General features: G+C 40.0%; 1 protein-coding gene across 1 annotated transcript in view; it reads left to right on the top strand.

Annotated features, from left to right (window-relative positions):
• Positions 1-15,987, top strand: part of SLC25A26 (solute carrier family 25 member 26) — a 253,856-nt gene that overhangs the window by 64,972 nt on the left and 172,897 nt on the right. Inside the window, exon 4 of the mRNA XM_053720688.1 lies at positions 11,982-12,086. Within this exon, the coding sequence (XP_053576663.1) occupies positions 11,982-12,086 (105 nt within the window). The remainder of the gene's footprint in view (positions 1-11,981; positions 12,087-15,987) is intronic.

The following is a 15,987-nucleotide window of genomic DNA, read 5'->3' on the forward strand; positions in this document are numbered from 1 at the left end:
GATAGATGCTCAGGCAGTTCCTTGAAACTTCAGGTTGGCATATCTGTTTCCTCCATTTGCTCTCCTTCCCCGAGTCATTGCTCGGATCAAGCAGGAGAGCGCGTCAGTGATTCTAATAGCTCCGGCGTGGCCTCGCAGGATCTGGTATGCAGATCTAGTGGAAATGTTGTCTCTTCCTCCGTGGAGACTTCTTCTGAGGAAGGACCTTCTACTTTAGGGGCCCTTCCTTCATCCAAGTCTCGTTCTCTGAAGCTGACTGCTTGGAGATTGAACCCTTGATTTTAGCTAAATGTGGGTTTTCCGAGCCGGTCATAGAGACCATGATTCAGGCTCGTAAGCCTGTCACTAGAAAGGTTTTCCACAAGATATGGCGTAAATATCTTTATTGGTGTGAGTCTAAGGGATACTCTTGGAGTAGGGTCAGGATCCCTAGAATTGTGTCATTTCTCCAGGATGGTCTGGAGAAGGGTTTGTCTGTCAGTACCCTGAAGGGTCAGATTTCTGCGCTTTCTATTTTGCTACACAAACGTCTGGCGGATGTGCTAGATGTACAATCATTTTGTCAAGCCTTGGTCAAAATCAGGCCTGTGTTTAAATCTGTTGCTCCACCTTGGAGCCTTAAAAGGATACTAACCCCAATTTTTTTCTTTCATGATTCAGACAGAGCATGCAATTTTAAGCAGCTTTCTAATTTACTCCTATTATTAATTTTTCTTTGTTCTTTTGTTCTCTTTATTTGAAAAAGCAGGAATAAAAGCTTTGGAGCTGGACCATTTTTTGTTTAGCACCCTGGATAGCGCTTGCTGATTGGTGGCTACATTTAGCCATCCAATCAGCAAGCGCAACCCAGGTGCTGAACCTAAAATGGGCCGGCTCCAAAGCTTTCATTCCTGCTTTTTCAAATAAAGATACCAAGAGAACAAAGAAAAATTGATAATAAGAGTAAATTAGAAAGTTGCTTAAAATTGCGTGCTCTGTCTGAATCACGTAAGAAAAAATTTGGGTTTAATGTTCCTTTAACCTTGTTCTTAAGAGGTTTTTTTTTCAGTTTGAGCCAATGCATTCTATAGATATTAAATTGTTATTTTCGAAGGTTTTGTTTATTACTGCTATTTCTTCCCCACAGAGAGTTTCGGAACTCTGCTTTGCAGTGTGATTCTCCTTATCTAATATTTCATGCAGACAAGGCAGTTCTTCGTACCAAGTTTTTTTTTCTTCATAAGGTTGTTTCAGATAGAAAAATGAATCAGGAAATGGTTGTTCCTTCTCTCTGTCCTAATCCTTCTGTTCATAAGGAACGTTTGTTGCACAACCTTGATGTTGTGCGTGCTCTTGAGTTTTATTTGCAGGCGACTAAGAATTTTTGACAGTCTTCTGCATTGTTTATTTGTTTTTCTGGGTAACGCAAGTGTCAGAAAGCTCCTGCTACTTCTCTTTCTCTCTGGTTGAGAAGTATTATTCGTTTATCGTATGAGACTGCTGGACATCAGCCTCCTGAGAGAATAACAACTCATTCTACCAGGGCTGTTTCTTCTTTGGGACTTCAAGAACGAGGCCTCTGTAGAACAGATTTGCAAGGCTGCAACTTGGTCTTCTTTGCACACTTTTTCAAAGTTTTATAAGTTTGAGAAAGGTTTTGCAAGCGGTGGTGCCTTCTGTTTAGGTTTCCTGTCTTGTCCCTCCCTAATCATTGGTGTCCCCTAGCTTGGGTATTGATTCCCAACAGTAATTGATGATTCTGTGGACTCACCGTGTCTTAACAAAGAAAACAAAATTTATGCTTACCTGATAAATTTCTTTCTTTCTAGACACAGTGAGTCCACTGCCCACCTTTAATTTCAGACAGTTTTTTTTTTATCTAAATCTCAGGCACCTCTACACCTTGTGTTGTTTCCTTTCCCTCCTTTTTCTTTGGTTGTGGGAAGGCAAGTGATACTTAACAGCTTTGCTGTGGTGCTCTTTGCCTCGTCCTGCTGGCCAGGAGTGATATTCCCAACAGTAATTGATGATTTCTTGGACTCACTGTGTCTAAAAAGAAATAAATGTATCAGGTAAGCATAAATTTTGTTTTTTAAACATTTTCTGTAGTGTAGTGGTCCCCCACCTCCCCCCTCCCAGTGATCATTTCATAAGGCACTCCCCCATTCCACCCGTTTTTTGTAGTGCAGCGGCCCATCCCTCCCCCTCCCTTTTTTTTTTTTTTTTTTGCAGTGTAGGGCCCCTCCCTCCCCCCTCCACCTCTGTATTAAGGGCCACAGATACATTTATGATGATTATACGTTTTTATGTTGGGTGCACTTATTCTATCCAACAGAGAGGCATCTTTTTATATTTAAAGGGACATAAAACTGTATGAACTAACATACATTTCTAAATATATAATGCAGCCAAATCTTACCTGCAAAATTGTTTCTGTTTTAATCCCCATAAACCCCTTTAATTCAGGCATTGTTTTGTTTGCGGCAAGCTCCCCCCCTGGGCATTTCCATATATGGAAGGTGCTATCCAGGCCATAGCTTCAGCAGAATGCACTTGTGCATATGCACGGTAGGGGGCAGATCCACATGACACCTGACTAAAGAAGTGCACAATATAATGCTGAAGCTTTCACAAAGCATGTGGCATTATCCCCATGGAAATGGGCAAGCCTCTTGGCAACAAACAATAGCAGTACCTGCTGTCCTTCCTGACCCCCCCCCCTTGCTTGCATAAGTAATTATCCCCACATGCACACTTTGTTATATGATAGCACAAGGTTTAGACTAGGACACTGATAAGGGGGGAGGGATGGAGCAGGCTACACTTTGCAATACTAAAGTGTAAGTAATTGTGCAGATTTTTTGAAATTTTATTAAAATACTTCAAGCTTTTTTCCCCCCCACACACTGTTTTACCACAGTTGACCCTTTTTATAATCTCATTACTCAAAATGTTTTATTGCACTTTAAGCACTGTTTAAAAGGGACAGTAAACACCCTGTAATTACAAGACATTTATAAGCTAAGTCTAAACATTTGTAACAAATGAACTGCAAGTGTTTTTGTCAATAGTCAAACTCCTCCCGTCTCTTCCTTGTTTGGAGTAGCCAATCCCTACTCAATACTGTCGTAGACGCAACTAGCCACTAATTTTGTTATCAAAACCTACATTGTTCTGCAGGGTTGTATCTGACCATGTCTGCTGAGGGCAATTAGGGCAGGTTTGTGACATTGTTCTGCAAGATTGTATCTGACCATGTCTGCTGAGGCCAATTAGGACAGGCTTGTGACATTGTTCTGCAAGATTGTATCTGACCATGTCTGCTGAGGGCAATTAGGGCAGGCTTGTGACATTGTTCTGCAAGATTGTATCTGACCATGTCTGCTGAGGCCAATTAGGACAGGCTTGTGACATTGTTCTGCAGGGTTGTATATGACCATGTCTGCTGAGGGCAATTAGGGCAGGTTTGTGACATTATTCTGCAAGATTGTATCTGACCATGTCTGCTGAGGCCAATTATGGCAGGCTTGTGACATTGTTCTGCAAGACTGTATCTGACCATGTCTGCTGAGGCCAATTAGGGCAGGCTTGTGACATTGTTCTGCAGGGTTGTATATGACCATGTCTGCTGAGGGCAATTAGGGCAGGTTTGTGACATTATTCTGCAAGATTGTATCTGACCATGTCTGCTGAGGCCAATTATGGCAGGCTTGTGACATTGTTCTGCAAGACTGTATCTGACCATGTCTGCTGAGGCCAATTAGGGCAGGCTTGTGACATTGTTCTGCAGGGTTGTATATGACCATGTCTGCTGAGGGCAATTAGGGCAGGTTTGTGACATTATTCTGCAAGATTGTATCTGACCATGTCTGCTGAGGCCAATTATGGCAGGCTTGTGACATTGTTCTGCAAGACTGTATCTGACCATGTCTGCTGAGGCCAATTAGGGCAGGTTCGTGACATTGTTCAACTTGTGAAGTCTGCGATATGTCGACAGTTCTCATTGTTAAATTACAGGAAAAGGGGGGAGAAATAATGAAAAATGATAATATTATAGTTTATTTGAACTATAAAAACTTTATGTAATACATTATTTTACAATCACATTATCACAACATGTTCTCATTACTCTTTAACTGCAAGAAATCAGCCCCATCAGTGTTATCTATTTTATCAGCACATTAGTTCTGTTAGCATTATTCTTGCCAATAAGTTGTCCCATAAATTTAATTTACCCCTATTTCATTGTGAGTCTTGTCAAAATAATATTACAGAGGCACAGCATGAACTAAACTGATCACATCATCCTCTCGTATAGCCAGAGGGAGAAAAAAACCTTTGAATGTAACACGTCATGGTTTATAGCACATTTGTTCAGCAAAAAAAATTGATTTAGAGAAATACCGCACAATTCATTACTAATCAACGTTTCATTTTAACACCTAACAAGTCATGCAGTTCAGTTTGTTAATTTCACCATAAAAGTTCTGCCCAGGGCTTTTATTACTTCACAGAGACGTGTCTTAGACGTGCATATAGATACACAGAGATAAAAGTATTTATGTTGCCTTCAGTGATCTGGCGTGTAGCTGTGAGGTTGTAACTTGTGAATCTGCCTGGAACCCTGAACAAAGGCGATACTTGTGCTTATGTAAAAAGCTTTGTGGGACCGCATTCTGGTCATAGGCTGTAAGTTACCTTGTTAAAAGCCCTTAAAACAGGACCCTTGAAAAAAGATTTTTTATTTTATTTTACTGGAATCAAACACCTTTTGCTTTCACATACCCTTAACACAGTCGTCCTGCAGCCCATTTCTTTCTTCCTCAAGAACCAGACGCTACAGCTAAGGGCTGGCTTTAATAAGCCATTCACCCCCCTTACGACTCAAGGTTCTCTTGTCATCAGACTGCTGCTTCCTACTATCATCTCAAACTCTTAGATAAATCTCGTCCGACCGGGAAGATTGACCGCTCTTGCCCGCACGTGATTGTCTGTGCCCGGGCAGGGGGCAGTGTTGCATGCGAGCACAAAATAGCGCTCATGTGCAATGCTGAATTCTGCCAACGGATTGCTGCCCACCAGAAGCGAGCTAGGGCAGACAGGGGCGTACATACTTGCTAGCTTCATAAATCGAGCCCTAAGCAAAAGCTTTAATGCTCGTTAGATTGAAAACTAAGGCTCCCACTGACGCTACCTTCAGTCAATCTCTGCAGTGAGTCTTGCATGAGGGTAACACCCACCACACTGTGAGATTTGTCATGAAGGTAGTGTCAGCCTCTGTAAGATGCAGGCGATCACCATAAAAAGGGCAGTAACCCACAGCAGCACTTAAAGTGACACTAAACCCAAATGTTTTCTTTCATTATTCAGATAGAACAGCAATTTTAAGCAACTTTTTAATTTACTTCTATTATCAATATATCTTTGCTTTCTTGGTATCTTTATTTGAATGTAAGCTTTGGAGACGGCCCATTTTTGGTTGAGAACCTGGGTAGCGCTTGCGGATTGGTGGCTACAGTTAGACACCAATCAGAAAGTGCTACCCAGGTCTGAACCAAAAATTGGCTTTCTCCTAAGCTTACATTTTTGCTTTTTCAAATAAAGATACCAGGAGAACAAAGAAAAAATGATAATAGGAGTAAATTAGAAAGTTTCTTAAAATTGTTGCTCTATCTGAATCATGAAAGTTTAATTTCTTTCATGTAATTAGCAAGAGTCCATGAGCTAGTGACGTATGGGATATACATTCCTACCAGGAGGGGCAAAGTTTCCCAAACCTCAAAATGCCTATAAATACACCCCTCACCACACCCACAATTCAGTTTTACAAACTTTGCCTCCGATGGAGGTGGTGAAGTAAGTTTGTGCTAGATTCTACGTTGATATGCGCTCCGCAGCAAGTTGGAGCCCGGTTTTCCTCTCAGCGTGCAGTGAATGTCAGAGGGATGTGAGAAGAGTATTGCCTATTAGAATGCAGTGATCTCCTTCTACGGGGTCTATTTCATAGGTTCTCTGTTATCGGTCGTAGAGATTCATCTCTTACCTCCCTTTTCAGATCGACGATATACTCTTATATATACCATTACCTCTGCTGATTCTCGTTTCAGTACTGGTTTGGCTATCTGCTATATGTAGATGAGTGTCCTGGGGTAAGTAAGTCTTATTTTCTGTGACACTCCAAGCTATGGTTGGGCACTTTGTTTATAAAGTTCTAAATATATGTATTCAAACATTTATTTGCCTTGACTCAGAATGTTCAACTTTCCTTATTTTCAGACAGTCAGTTTCATATTTGGGATAATGCATTTTTTGATTTATTCATTTTTTCTTACCTTCAAATTTGACTCTTCCCGGTGGGCTATTAGGCTCGCGGGGGCTGAAAATGCCTCTTTTTATTACGTCATTTTTGGCGCGGACTTTTTTGGCGCAAAATTCTATTTCCGTTTCCGGCGTCATACGTGTCGCCGGAAGTTACGTCATTTTTTGACGTTATTTCGCGCCAAAAATGTCGGCGTTCCGGATATGGCGTCATTTTGGCGCCAAAAGCATTTAGGCGCCAAATAATATGGGCGTCGCTTTAGTCTCTTCAATTATTTAAGTCTCATTTTTTATTGCTTCTGGTTGCTAGAGGCTTGTTCTTGGCATTTTTTCCCATTCCTGAAACTGTCATTTAAGGAATTTGATCAATTTTGCTTTATATATATGTTGTTTTTTTCTCTTACATATTGCAAGATGTCTCACGTTGCATCTGAGTCAGAAGATACTACAGGAAAATCGCTGTCAAGTACTGAATCTACCAAAGCTAAGTGCATCTGCTGTAAACTTTTGGTAGCCATTTCGCCAGCTGTTGTTTGTATTGATTGTCATGACAAACTTGTTAAAGCAGATAATATTTCCTTTAGTAAAGTACCATTGCCTGTTGCAGTTCCTTCAACATCTAAGGTGCAGAATGTTCCTGATAATATAAGAGATTTTGTTTCTGAATCCATAAAGAAGGCTATGTCTGTTATTTCTCCTTCTAGTAAACGTAAAAAATCTTTTAAAACTTCTCTCCCTACAGATGAATTTTTAAATGAACATCATCATTCTGATTCTGATGACTCCTCTGGTTCAGAGGATTCTGTCTCTGAGGTTGATGCTGATAAATCTTCATATTTATTTAAAATGGAATTTATTCGTTCTTTACTTAAAGAAGTACTAATTGCTTTAGAAATAGAGGATTCTGGTCCTCCTGATACTAATTCTAAACGTTTGGATAAGGTATTTAAAGCTCCTGTGGTTATTCCAGAAGTTTTTCCTGTTCCTAATGCTATTTCTGCAGTAATTTCCAAAGAATGGGATAAATTGGGTAATTCATTTACTCCTTCTAAACGTTTTAAGCATTTATATCCTGTGCCGTCTGACAGATTGGAATTTTGGGACAAAATCCCTAAAGTTGATGGGGCTATTTCTACCCTTGCTAAACGTACTACTATTCCTACGTCAGATGGTACTTCGTTTAAGGATCCTCTAGATAGGAAAATTGAGTCCTTTCTAAGAAAAGCTTATCTGTGTTCAGGTAATCTTCTTAGACCTGCTATATCTTTGGCTGATGTTGCTGCAGCTTCAACTTTTTGGTTGGAAACTTTAGCGCAACAAGTAACACATCGTGATTCTCATGATATTATTATTCTTCTACAGCATGCTAATAATTTTATCTGTGATGCCATTTTTGATATTATCAGAGTTGATGTCAGGTTTATGTCTCTAGCTATTTTAGCTAGAAGAGCTTTATGGCTTAAAACTTGGAATGCTGATATGGCTTCTAAATCAACTTTACTTTCTATTTCTTTCCAGGGTAACAAATTATTTGGTTCTCAGTTGGATTCCATCATTTCAACTGTTACTGGTGGGAAAGGAACTTTTTTACCACAGGATAAAAAATCTAAAGGTAAAAGTAGGGCTAATAATCGTTTTCGTTCCTTTCGTTTCAACAAAGAACAAAAGCCTGATCCTTCATCCTCAGGAGCAGTTTCAGTTTGGAAACCATCTCCAGTCTGGAATAAATCCAAGCCAGCTAGAAAGGCAAAGCCTGCTTCTAAGTCCACATGAAGGTGCGGCCCTCATTCCAGCTCAGCTGGTAGGGGGCAGGTTACGTTTTTTCAAAGAAATTTGGATCAATTCTGTTCACAATCTTTGGATTCAGAACATTGTTTCGGAAGGGTACAGGATTGGTTTCAAGATGAGACCTCCTGCAAAGAGATTTTTTCTTTCCCGTGTCCCAGTAAATCCAGTAAAAGCTCAAGCATTTCTGAAATGTGTTTCAGATCTAGAGTTGACTGGAGTAATTATGCCAGTTCCAGTTCTGGAACAGGGGATGGGGTTTTATTCAAATCTCTTCATTGTACCAAAGAAGGAGAACTCCTTCAGACCAGTTCTGGATCTAAAAATATTGAATCGTTATGTACGAATACCAACGTTCAAAATGGTAACTGTAAGGACTATCTTGCCTTTTGTTCAGCAAGGGAATTATATGTCCACAATAGATTTACAGGATGCATATCTGCATATTCCGATTCATCCAGATCATTATCAGTTCCTGAGATTCTCTTTTCTGGACAAGCATTACCAGTTTGTGGCTCTGCCGTTTGGCCTAGCGACAGCTCCAAGAATTTTTTCAAAGGTTCTCGGTGCCCTTCTGTCTGTAATCAGAGAACAGGGTATTGTGGTATTTCCTTATTTGGACGATATCTTGGTACTTGCTCAGTCTTTACATTTAGCAGAATCTCATACGAATCGACTTGTGTTGTTTCTTCAAGATCATGGTTGGAGGATCAATTTACTAAAAAGTTCTTTGATTCCTCAGACAAGGGTAACCTTTCTGGGTTTCCAGATGGATTCAGTATCCATGACTCTGTCTTTAACAGACAAGAGACGTCTAAAATTGATTGCAGCTTGTCGAAACCTTCAGTCACAATCATTCCCTTCGGTAGCCTTATGCATGGAAATTCTAGGTCTTATGACTGCTGCATCGGACGCGATCCCCTTTGCTCGTTTTCACATGCGACCTCTTCAGCTCTGTATGCTGAAGCAATGGTGCAAGGATTACACGAAGATATCTCAAACAATATCTTTAAAACCGATTGTTCGACACTCTCTAACATGGTGGACAGATCACCATCGTTTAATTCAGGGGGCTTCTTTTGTGCTTCCGACCTGGACTGTAATTTCAACAGATGCAAGTCTCTCGGGTTGGGGAGCTGTGTGGGGATCTCTGACAGCACAAGGAGTTTGGGAATCTCAGGAGGTGAGATTTCCGATCAATATTTTGGAACTCCGTGCAATTTTCAGAGCTCTTCAGTTTTGGCCTCTTCTGAAGAGAGAATCGTTCATTTGTTTTCAGACAGACAATGTCACAACTGTGGCATACATCAATCATCAAGGAGGGACTCACAGTCCTCTGGCTATGAAAGAAGTATCTCGAATTTTGGTTTGGGCGGAATCCAGCTCCTGTCTAATCTCTGCGGTTCATATCCCAGGTATAGACAATTGGGAAGCGGATTATCTCAGTCGCCAAACGTTGCATCCGGGCGAATGGTCTCTTCACCCAGAGGTATTTCTTCAGATTGTTCAAATGTGGGAACTTCCAGAAATAGATCTGATGGCGTCCCATCTAAACAAGAAACTTCCCAGGTATCTGTCCAGATCCCGGGATCCTCAGGCGGAGGCAGTGGATGCATTATCACTTCCTTGGAAGTATCATCCTGCCTATATCTTTCCGCCTCTAGTTCTTCTTCCAAGAGTAATCTCCAAGATTCTGAAGGAATGCTCGTTTGTTCTGCTGGTAGCTCCGGCATGGCCTCACAGGTTTTGGTATGCGGATCTTGTCCGGATGGCCTCCTGCCAACCGTGGACTCTTCCGTTAAGACCAGACCTTCTGTCACAAGGTCCCTTTTTCCATCAGGATCTGAAATCCTTAAATTTAAAGGTATGGAGATTGAACGCTTGATTCTTGGTCAAAGAGGTTTCTCTGACTCTGTCATTACTACTATGTTACAGGCTCGTAAATCTGTATCTCGAGAGATATATTATAGAGTCTGGAAGACTTATATTTCTTGGTGTCTTTCTCATCATTTTTCTTGGCATTCTTTTAGAATACCGAGAATTTTACAGTTTCTTCAGGATGGTTTAGATAAGGGTTTGTCCGCAAGTTCTTTGAAAGGACAAATCTCTGCTCTTTCAGTTCTTTTTCATAGAAAGATTGCTATTCTTCCTGATATTCATTGTTTTGTACAAGCTTTGGTACGTATAAAACCTGTCATTAAGTCAATTTCTCCTCCTTGGAGTTTGAATTTGGTTCTGGGAGCTCTTCAAGCTTCTCCGTTTGAACCTATGCATTCATTGGACATTAAATTACTTTCTTGGAAAGTTTTGTTCCTTTTGGCCATCTCTTCTGCTAGAAGAGTTTCTGAATTATCTGCTCTTTCTTGTGAGTCTCCTTTTCTGATTTTTCATCAGGATAAGGCGGTGTTGCGAACTTCTTTTGAATTTTTACCTAAAGTTGTGAATTCCAACAACATTAGTAGGGAAATTGTGGTTCCTTCATTATGTCCTAATCCTAAGAATTCTAAGGAGAAATCGTTGCATTCTTTGGATGTTGTTAGAGCTTTGAAATATTATGTTGAAGCTACGAAATCTTTCCGTAAGACTTCTAGTCTATTTGTTATCTTTTCCGGTTCTAGAAAAGGCCAGAAAGCTTCTGCCATTTCTTTGGCATCTTGGTTGAAATCTTTAATTCATCTTGCCTATGTTGAGTCGGGTAAAACTCCGCCTCATAGGATTACAGCTCATTCTACTAGGTCAGTTTCTACTTCCTGGGCGTTTAAGAATGAAGCTTCGGTTGACCAGATCTGCAAAGCAGCAACTTGGTCCTCTTTGCATACTTTTACTAAATTCTACCATTTTGATGTATTTTCTTCTTCTGAAGCAGTTTTTGGTAGAAAAGTACTTCAGGCAGCGGTTTCAGTTTGAATCTTCTGCTTATGTTTTTCGTTAAACTTTATTTTGGGTGTGGATTATTTTCAGCAGGAATTGGCTGTCTTTATTTTATCCCTCCCTCTCTAGTGACTCTTGTGTGGAAAGATCCACATCTTGGGTAGTCATTATCCCATACGTCACTAGCTCATGGACTCTTGCTAATTACATGAAAGAAAACATAATTTATGTAAGAACTTACCTGATAAATTCATTTCTTTCATATTAGCAAGAGTCCATGAGGCCCGCCCTTTTTTTGTGGTGGTTATGATTTTGTATAAAGCACAATTATTCCAATTTCTTATTTTATATGCTTTCGCACTTTTTTATCACCCCACTTCTTGGCTATTCGTTAAACTGAATTGTGGGTGTGGTGAGGGGTGTATTTATAGGCATTTTGGGGTTTGGGAAACTTTGCCCCTCCTGGTAGGAATGTATATCCCATACGTCACTAGCTCATGGACTCTTGCTAATATGAAAGAAATGAATTTATCAGGTAAGTTCTTACATAAATTATGTTTTTGACTTTACTGTCCCTTTAAATCAATAATAAAAATAAATGAAAATGAACAGGATAAGCACAAAAATAGATGATATTTTGGGAAATTCTATATAGGATCATTTTTGGTTCAATGATTTAATATTTGGTCCTTTTTTATTTATTTTTTTCTGCTAAAGCTTTTAGCTGCTTCTCACATTTGGTATTGTTTGTTGAAGGAGGAGCAATACACTACTGGGAGCTAGCTGAACACAGGCGTGCTGACGACAAGCGGCATATATGTGCAGCTACCAAACGGCAGCTAGCTCACAGTATTGCCTTGCTGCTTCTGAGCCTACCTAGGTATGCTTTTCAACCAATAACACCAAGAGAACAAAGCAAATTAGAAGTAAATTGGAAACTTGTTTAAAATGACCGGCTCTATCTGAATCATGAAAAATTATTTTTACATTGATGATGACTCCTGATGTAATTCTTTGTTTCTTTGTAGGTCGCCTGCCTTATCCGTGTGCCTTCTGAGGTTATTAAGCAAAGGGCGCAAGTTTCACCGTCCTCCACGACTTATCAGATGTTTGCCAAGACCTTACGCCAAGAGGTGAGATAATCACAAGTGACACTTTGTTCTTATCTCACTCAGATTTCAGTAAAACAAAAAAAATAACAAAATGTGTGCTAGCACTAAGTTACCACAGGGATAATGAGACACACTGTAAAATTGGAATAAAAACAGGTAAAAAGAAAATTAAAAGTTCATGTGCGAAATAGATGGTTAACACTGTCCCATGAAGATATAATATCACCAATTAACACCCAAAGGTGAGGGCAAACAGACACACAACAGTGTTATTAGAATAAAAATCTGCTCTGGAGTTGCTGCTCCAAGAATGAGGGAAGCGTTTGTCAGATCCCTTGTAAAAGCTGTAGCAAGAGAACAAAAGCAAACCGAGCGCACTCGCCACTCTAAGTGTAGATCATTTAATAACAGAGCGCAAGTTAAAATAACACAATGTTAGTGTTAAAAAGAATCACAAGGGAACCTATCCTACCAGATACCTCCGAGCTGTGACTAGTCCCCTCCGCTGTCCAGTCCACTAGGTACCGAGTCTAGTTGTTTACTCCAGGAAACGTCCACAGAAATCTCCGTAATAAGCCGGTTAAGATCCTTAGGGTTACTCCAATCACGTGGATAGGCTAGTCCAACTACGGGTGCTGGTAAGTGACGCAATACTTCGACGTGTTTCTTCTGGACACGGCGAGACTTTCTCAAGAGGAAGAGCCAATAGCTATTGTTTATAGCTTAGCTGTTTGCTAAGAGGTGGAAATGTCACCTCAGCAATACATTGTTCTGCCGTGGGCTGCCTGAGGAGCTCAGTGTGGTGAACACTTCCAGCAAATAAAGGAGCTTTCAGCATGAAGTATTTTATAGTCCCCTTTATTTGTTCCAATGGTAAATCCTAGCGTTTCACAAACGCTAGGATTTACAATTACTTTAAAGGTGCATGAAACCCAATGTTTTTTTTGCCGATTTAGACAGAGTACACAATTTGAAAATAGATTTCAATCTACTTCTTTTATTAGATTTACTTTGTTCTTATGATATTCTTTGTTGAAGATACATCTAGATATGTACTGCACCAGAAATGTGCACACTATCTAACAGGAAACACTGCTGCCACCTAGTGTTCTTGCAAATGTATAAAACAGCTGACATTTATTGTTCCAGTCACACGCACGCTCCTACATCTTCCTACCTGCTGTTCAACAAAGGATACCAAGAGGGCGAAGTATATTTGATAATAAAAGTTTTTTTTTTTTTTAATTCACATTTTTTTCCGAATCATGAAAGACATGTTGTGGGTTCATGTCTCTTTAATCCTTGTATGTAAAGTCTGGAAGGGAATGGAACAGTACTGTTTTCGGGCATTGCTATATACATAGCATGACCACCTTGATTATGCTTTTATTATAAGATTAGCATAGCAAACTAATTGCATATAAAGTAACGTTAACACAGTTAACAGTGGCTTTAGCTAATGTAGTGCTATGAAAGTATTTGACATTGTCCCATGAAACCCAATAAAAAATCTACATTATATGGGCCTGGACTCATGAATACAGCTTTAGTCTATTGGGCAAAATAATAGATACTAAGGTTTGTGAGAGGGAGAGCTCAGCAAATGTCTAAAACCCACATAACCACTAGTTCTGCTCTTTTGCACCTGAAGATAAAGTTTCTGCCCTTTTATCGTCTCACCTCACTTCCTATCCCCTCACAACTCCTGACCTACCCCCCTCCTAGTCTTCCTCCAATCATCACACATATCTTCAATCTCTCCCTCAGTACTGGTATATTTCCCTTATCCCTTAAACATGCACCAATTACACCTATCCTCAAAAACCTTCTCTTGATCCAACATCCCCATCCTACTATCACCTTATTACCCACTCGTCTCAAAACTTCTGGAAAGGCTTTTATATACACGTTTATCACATTTCCTCACAATAAACTCCCTCCTTGATCCATTGCAATTTGGATATCGCCCACAACACTGCACAGAAACTGTAATCCTTAAGGTAACTAATGACCTACAGCCAAATCTAAATGCCACTTCTTTCTGTTAATCCTTCTCAATTTGTCTGCAGCCTTTGATACTGTTGACCACCCTCTCTTGCTCCAAACCCTCCAATCCTTCTGCATTTATGTCACAGCCCTTCTGTGGATCTTCTCCTACCTGTCTAACCGGACCTCTAGTGTAGCCTTCTCTGGCGCATTCTCTGCCACTTTACCACTCTCTGTTGGGGTACCACAAGACTTTGTTCTTGGTCCCCTTCTCTCTCAATCTATACATCTTCCTTAGGTTCCTTAGAGGGCCATGATGCGCACATTTTTCAAAACTTGAAAGTGCTGCAGAATAGCTGTAAAAAGCTGACTAGAAAATATCACCTGAACATCTCTATGTAAAAAAGGAAGATATTTTACCTCAAAATGTCCTAAGTATTCACACCCCATTGTAAGGGACTTTAAGCAGCAAATCAGTATGTCTGTCCCGGGCAAGGGAGCGAGCCTCATGCACACTCATCTTATTTCCCTATTCAGTTTAAGGAAGTTTACTATGAAATCTCATGAGAGTTAAGTGAAATCTCATGAGATCACAGTAAAAGAGTTCATGACCTCAGCACTGCTGATGCCGATTGGCTGCTGTTCATTTCTTCCTTTTTTTCTTTTCTTTTTTAATAAATTTTTATTGAGGTCATGCAGGAAAGTACAACATAAATGAAATACCATTAAAACACAAGTGACAAAAACTGTATCTCTGAGTAAATCTTAAAGTAAGGTAAAAGTAACACATTAAATACTTATAGGTAGACGTCTGGGACCTTAGTTTTATATAATTTTTTTTTTTTTTTTTTAGATAGATTCTTCCTTTTGCACCAAGGGTTACTCTTGAACCCAACAAAACTTATATGATCAGGGAGAGGAAATTAGTCTTGAAAATGGTCACTTTTGGACCTAGTTAGGTAGTAGAAAAATTAGCAACTGAAATGAAGTAAATGTAACAATAGAATGTGCAAGATAGTAGGGAGACAAGAGAGGGAAATCAGCAGGCAAGAGCTGCTCTAGGTTAAAAGAGGGATATGGGGGGAGGGGGGGAAGTTGGGCCCTTGTTTGAGTTGTAAATAAAGAGAAAATGACCAGAACAAGAAGATGAAACATGACTAAATAGTACAATGAGGATGGAGGAAATTCTATTAGGATTGTTCTCTTGTGTATAGTAGATAAGAGAGAGACATAATATAGCGGCTTGCTAGTTTAAGTAGTGGGTATGCTGAGGGAGTAACCAATAAGTCAGCAACCGCGATACAGCAGTATGTACCAACCAAATGATGGATGTAGTCTGCTTGAGGGGAGAGGACACTAGGTGGTAATGGCATACTATCTCAGCAGCTTTAAGGGTATCACAGTTAACTATTCAAATAGGTCAAGCCGTAATGTATATTATTGTGAATTGGGTCATAGTAAAAGCTATATGGTAAGTGGATTAACAAGAAGCAAAAGTAGGATGCTTAAAATCTCCTTGGGCATTAAGAGCTATATCATCAAATAGAATGCGGGTGCACAATGTAGCGTCCAGATGCGAAGCGAACATGTCAAAAAATTAAGCTACTATGTGGGAAATGTGAGCCATGGACTTATCCAATGCCAATTTTCATGGTCTTAGGGGCTATAGAGTAACTACTCTCTTGGGTCCTCCAGGAAATCTGAATTTGACAACTGACACCTATCTGATTACCTATAGTAGGCGCATAGGAGGGGTTGATAGCTAAAGTTGGCAAGTAGACATACCATTGCAGTACTTTCCGTAAGACATAAGACTCAACTAATGAAGTAAGACGGTAGGTGCCCTTGTAAATAATCCCTATCAGGCAGCTACTATGGTAGAGAGCGCGTACAGAGATGAAAACAATCCACCCAGGGATTCACTAATATTGTATAT

The sequence above is a fragment of the Bombina bombina genome, chromosome 7 (assembly GCF_027579735.1).
Source record: "Bombina bombina isolate aBomBom1 chromosome 7, aBomBom1.pri, whole genome shotgun sequence".
Classification (NCBI taxonomy): domain Eukaryota; kingdom Metazoa; phylum Chordata; class Amphibia; order Anura; family Bombinatoridae; genus Bombina; species Bombina bombina.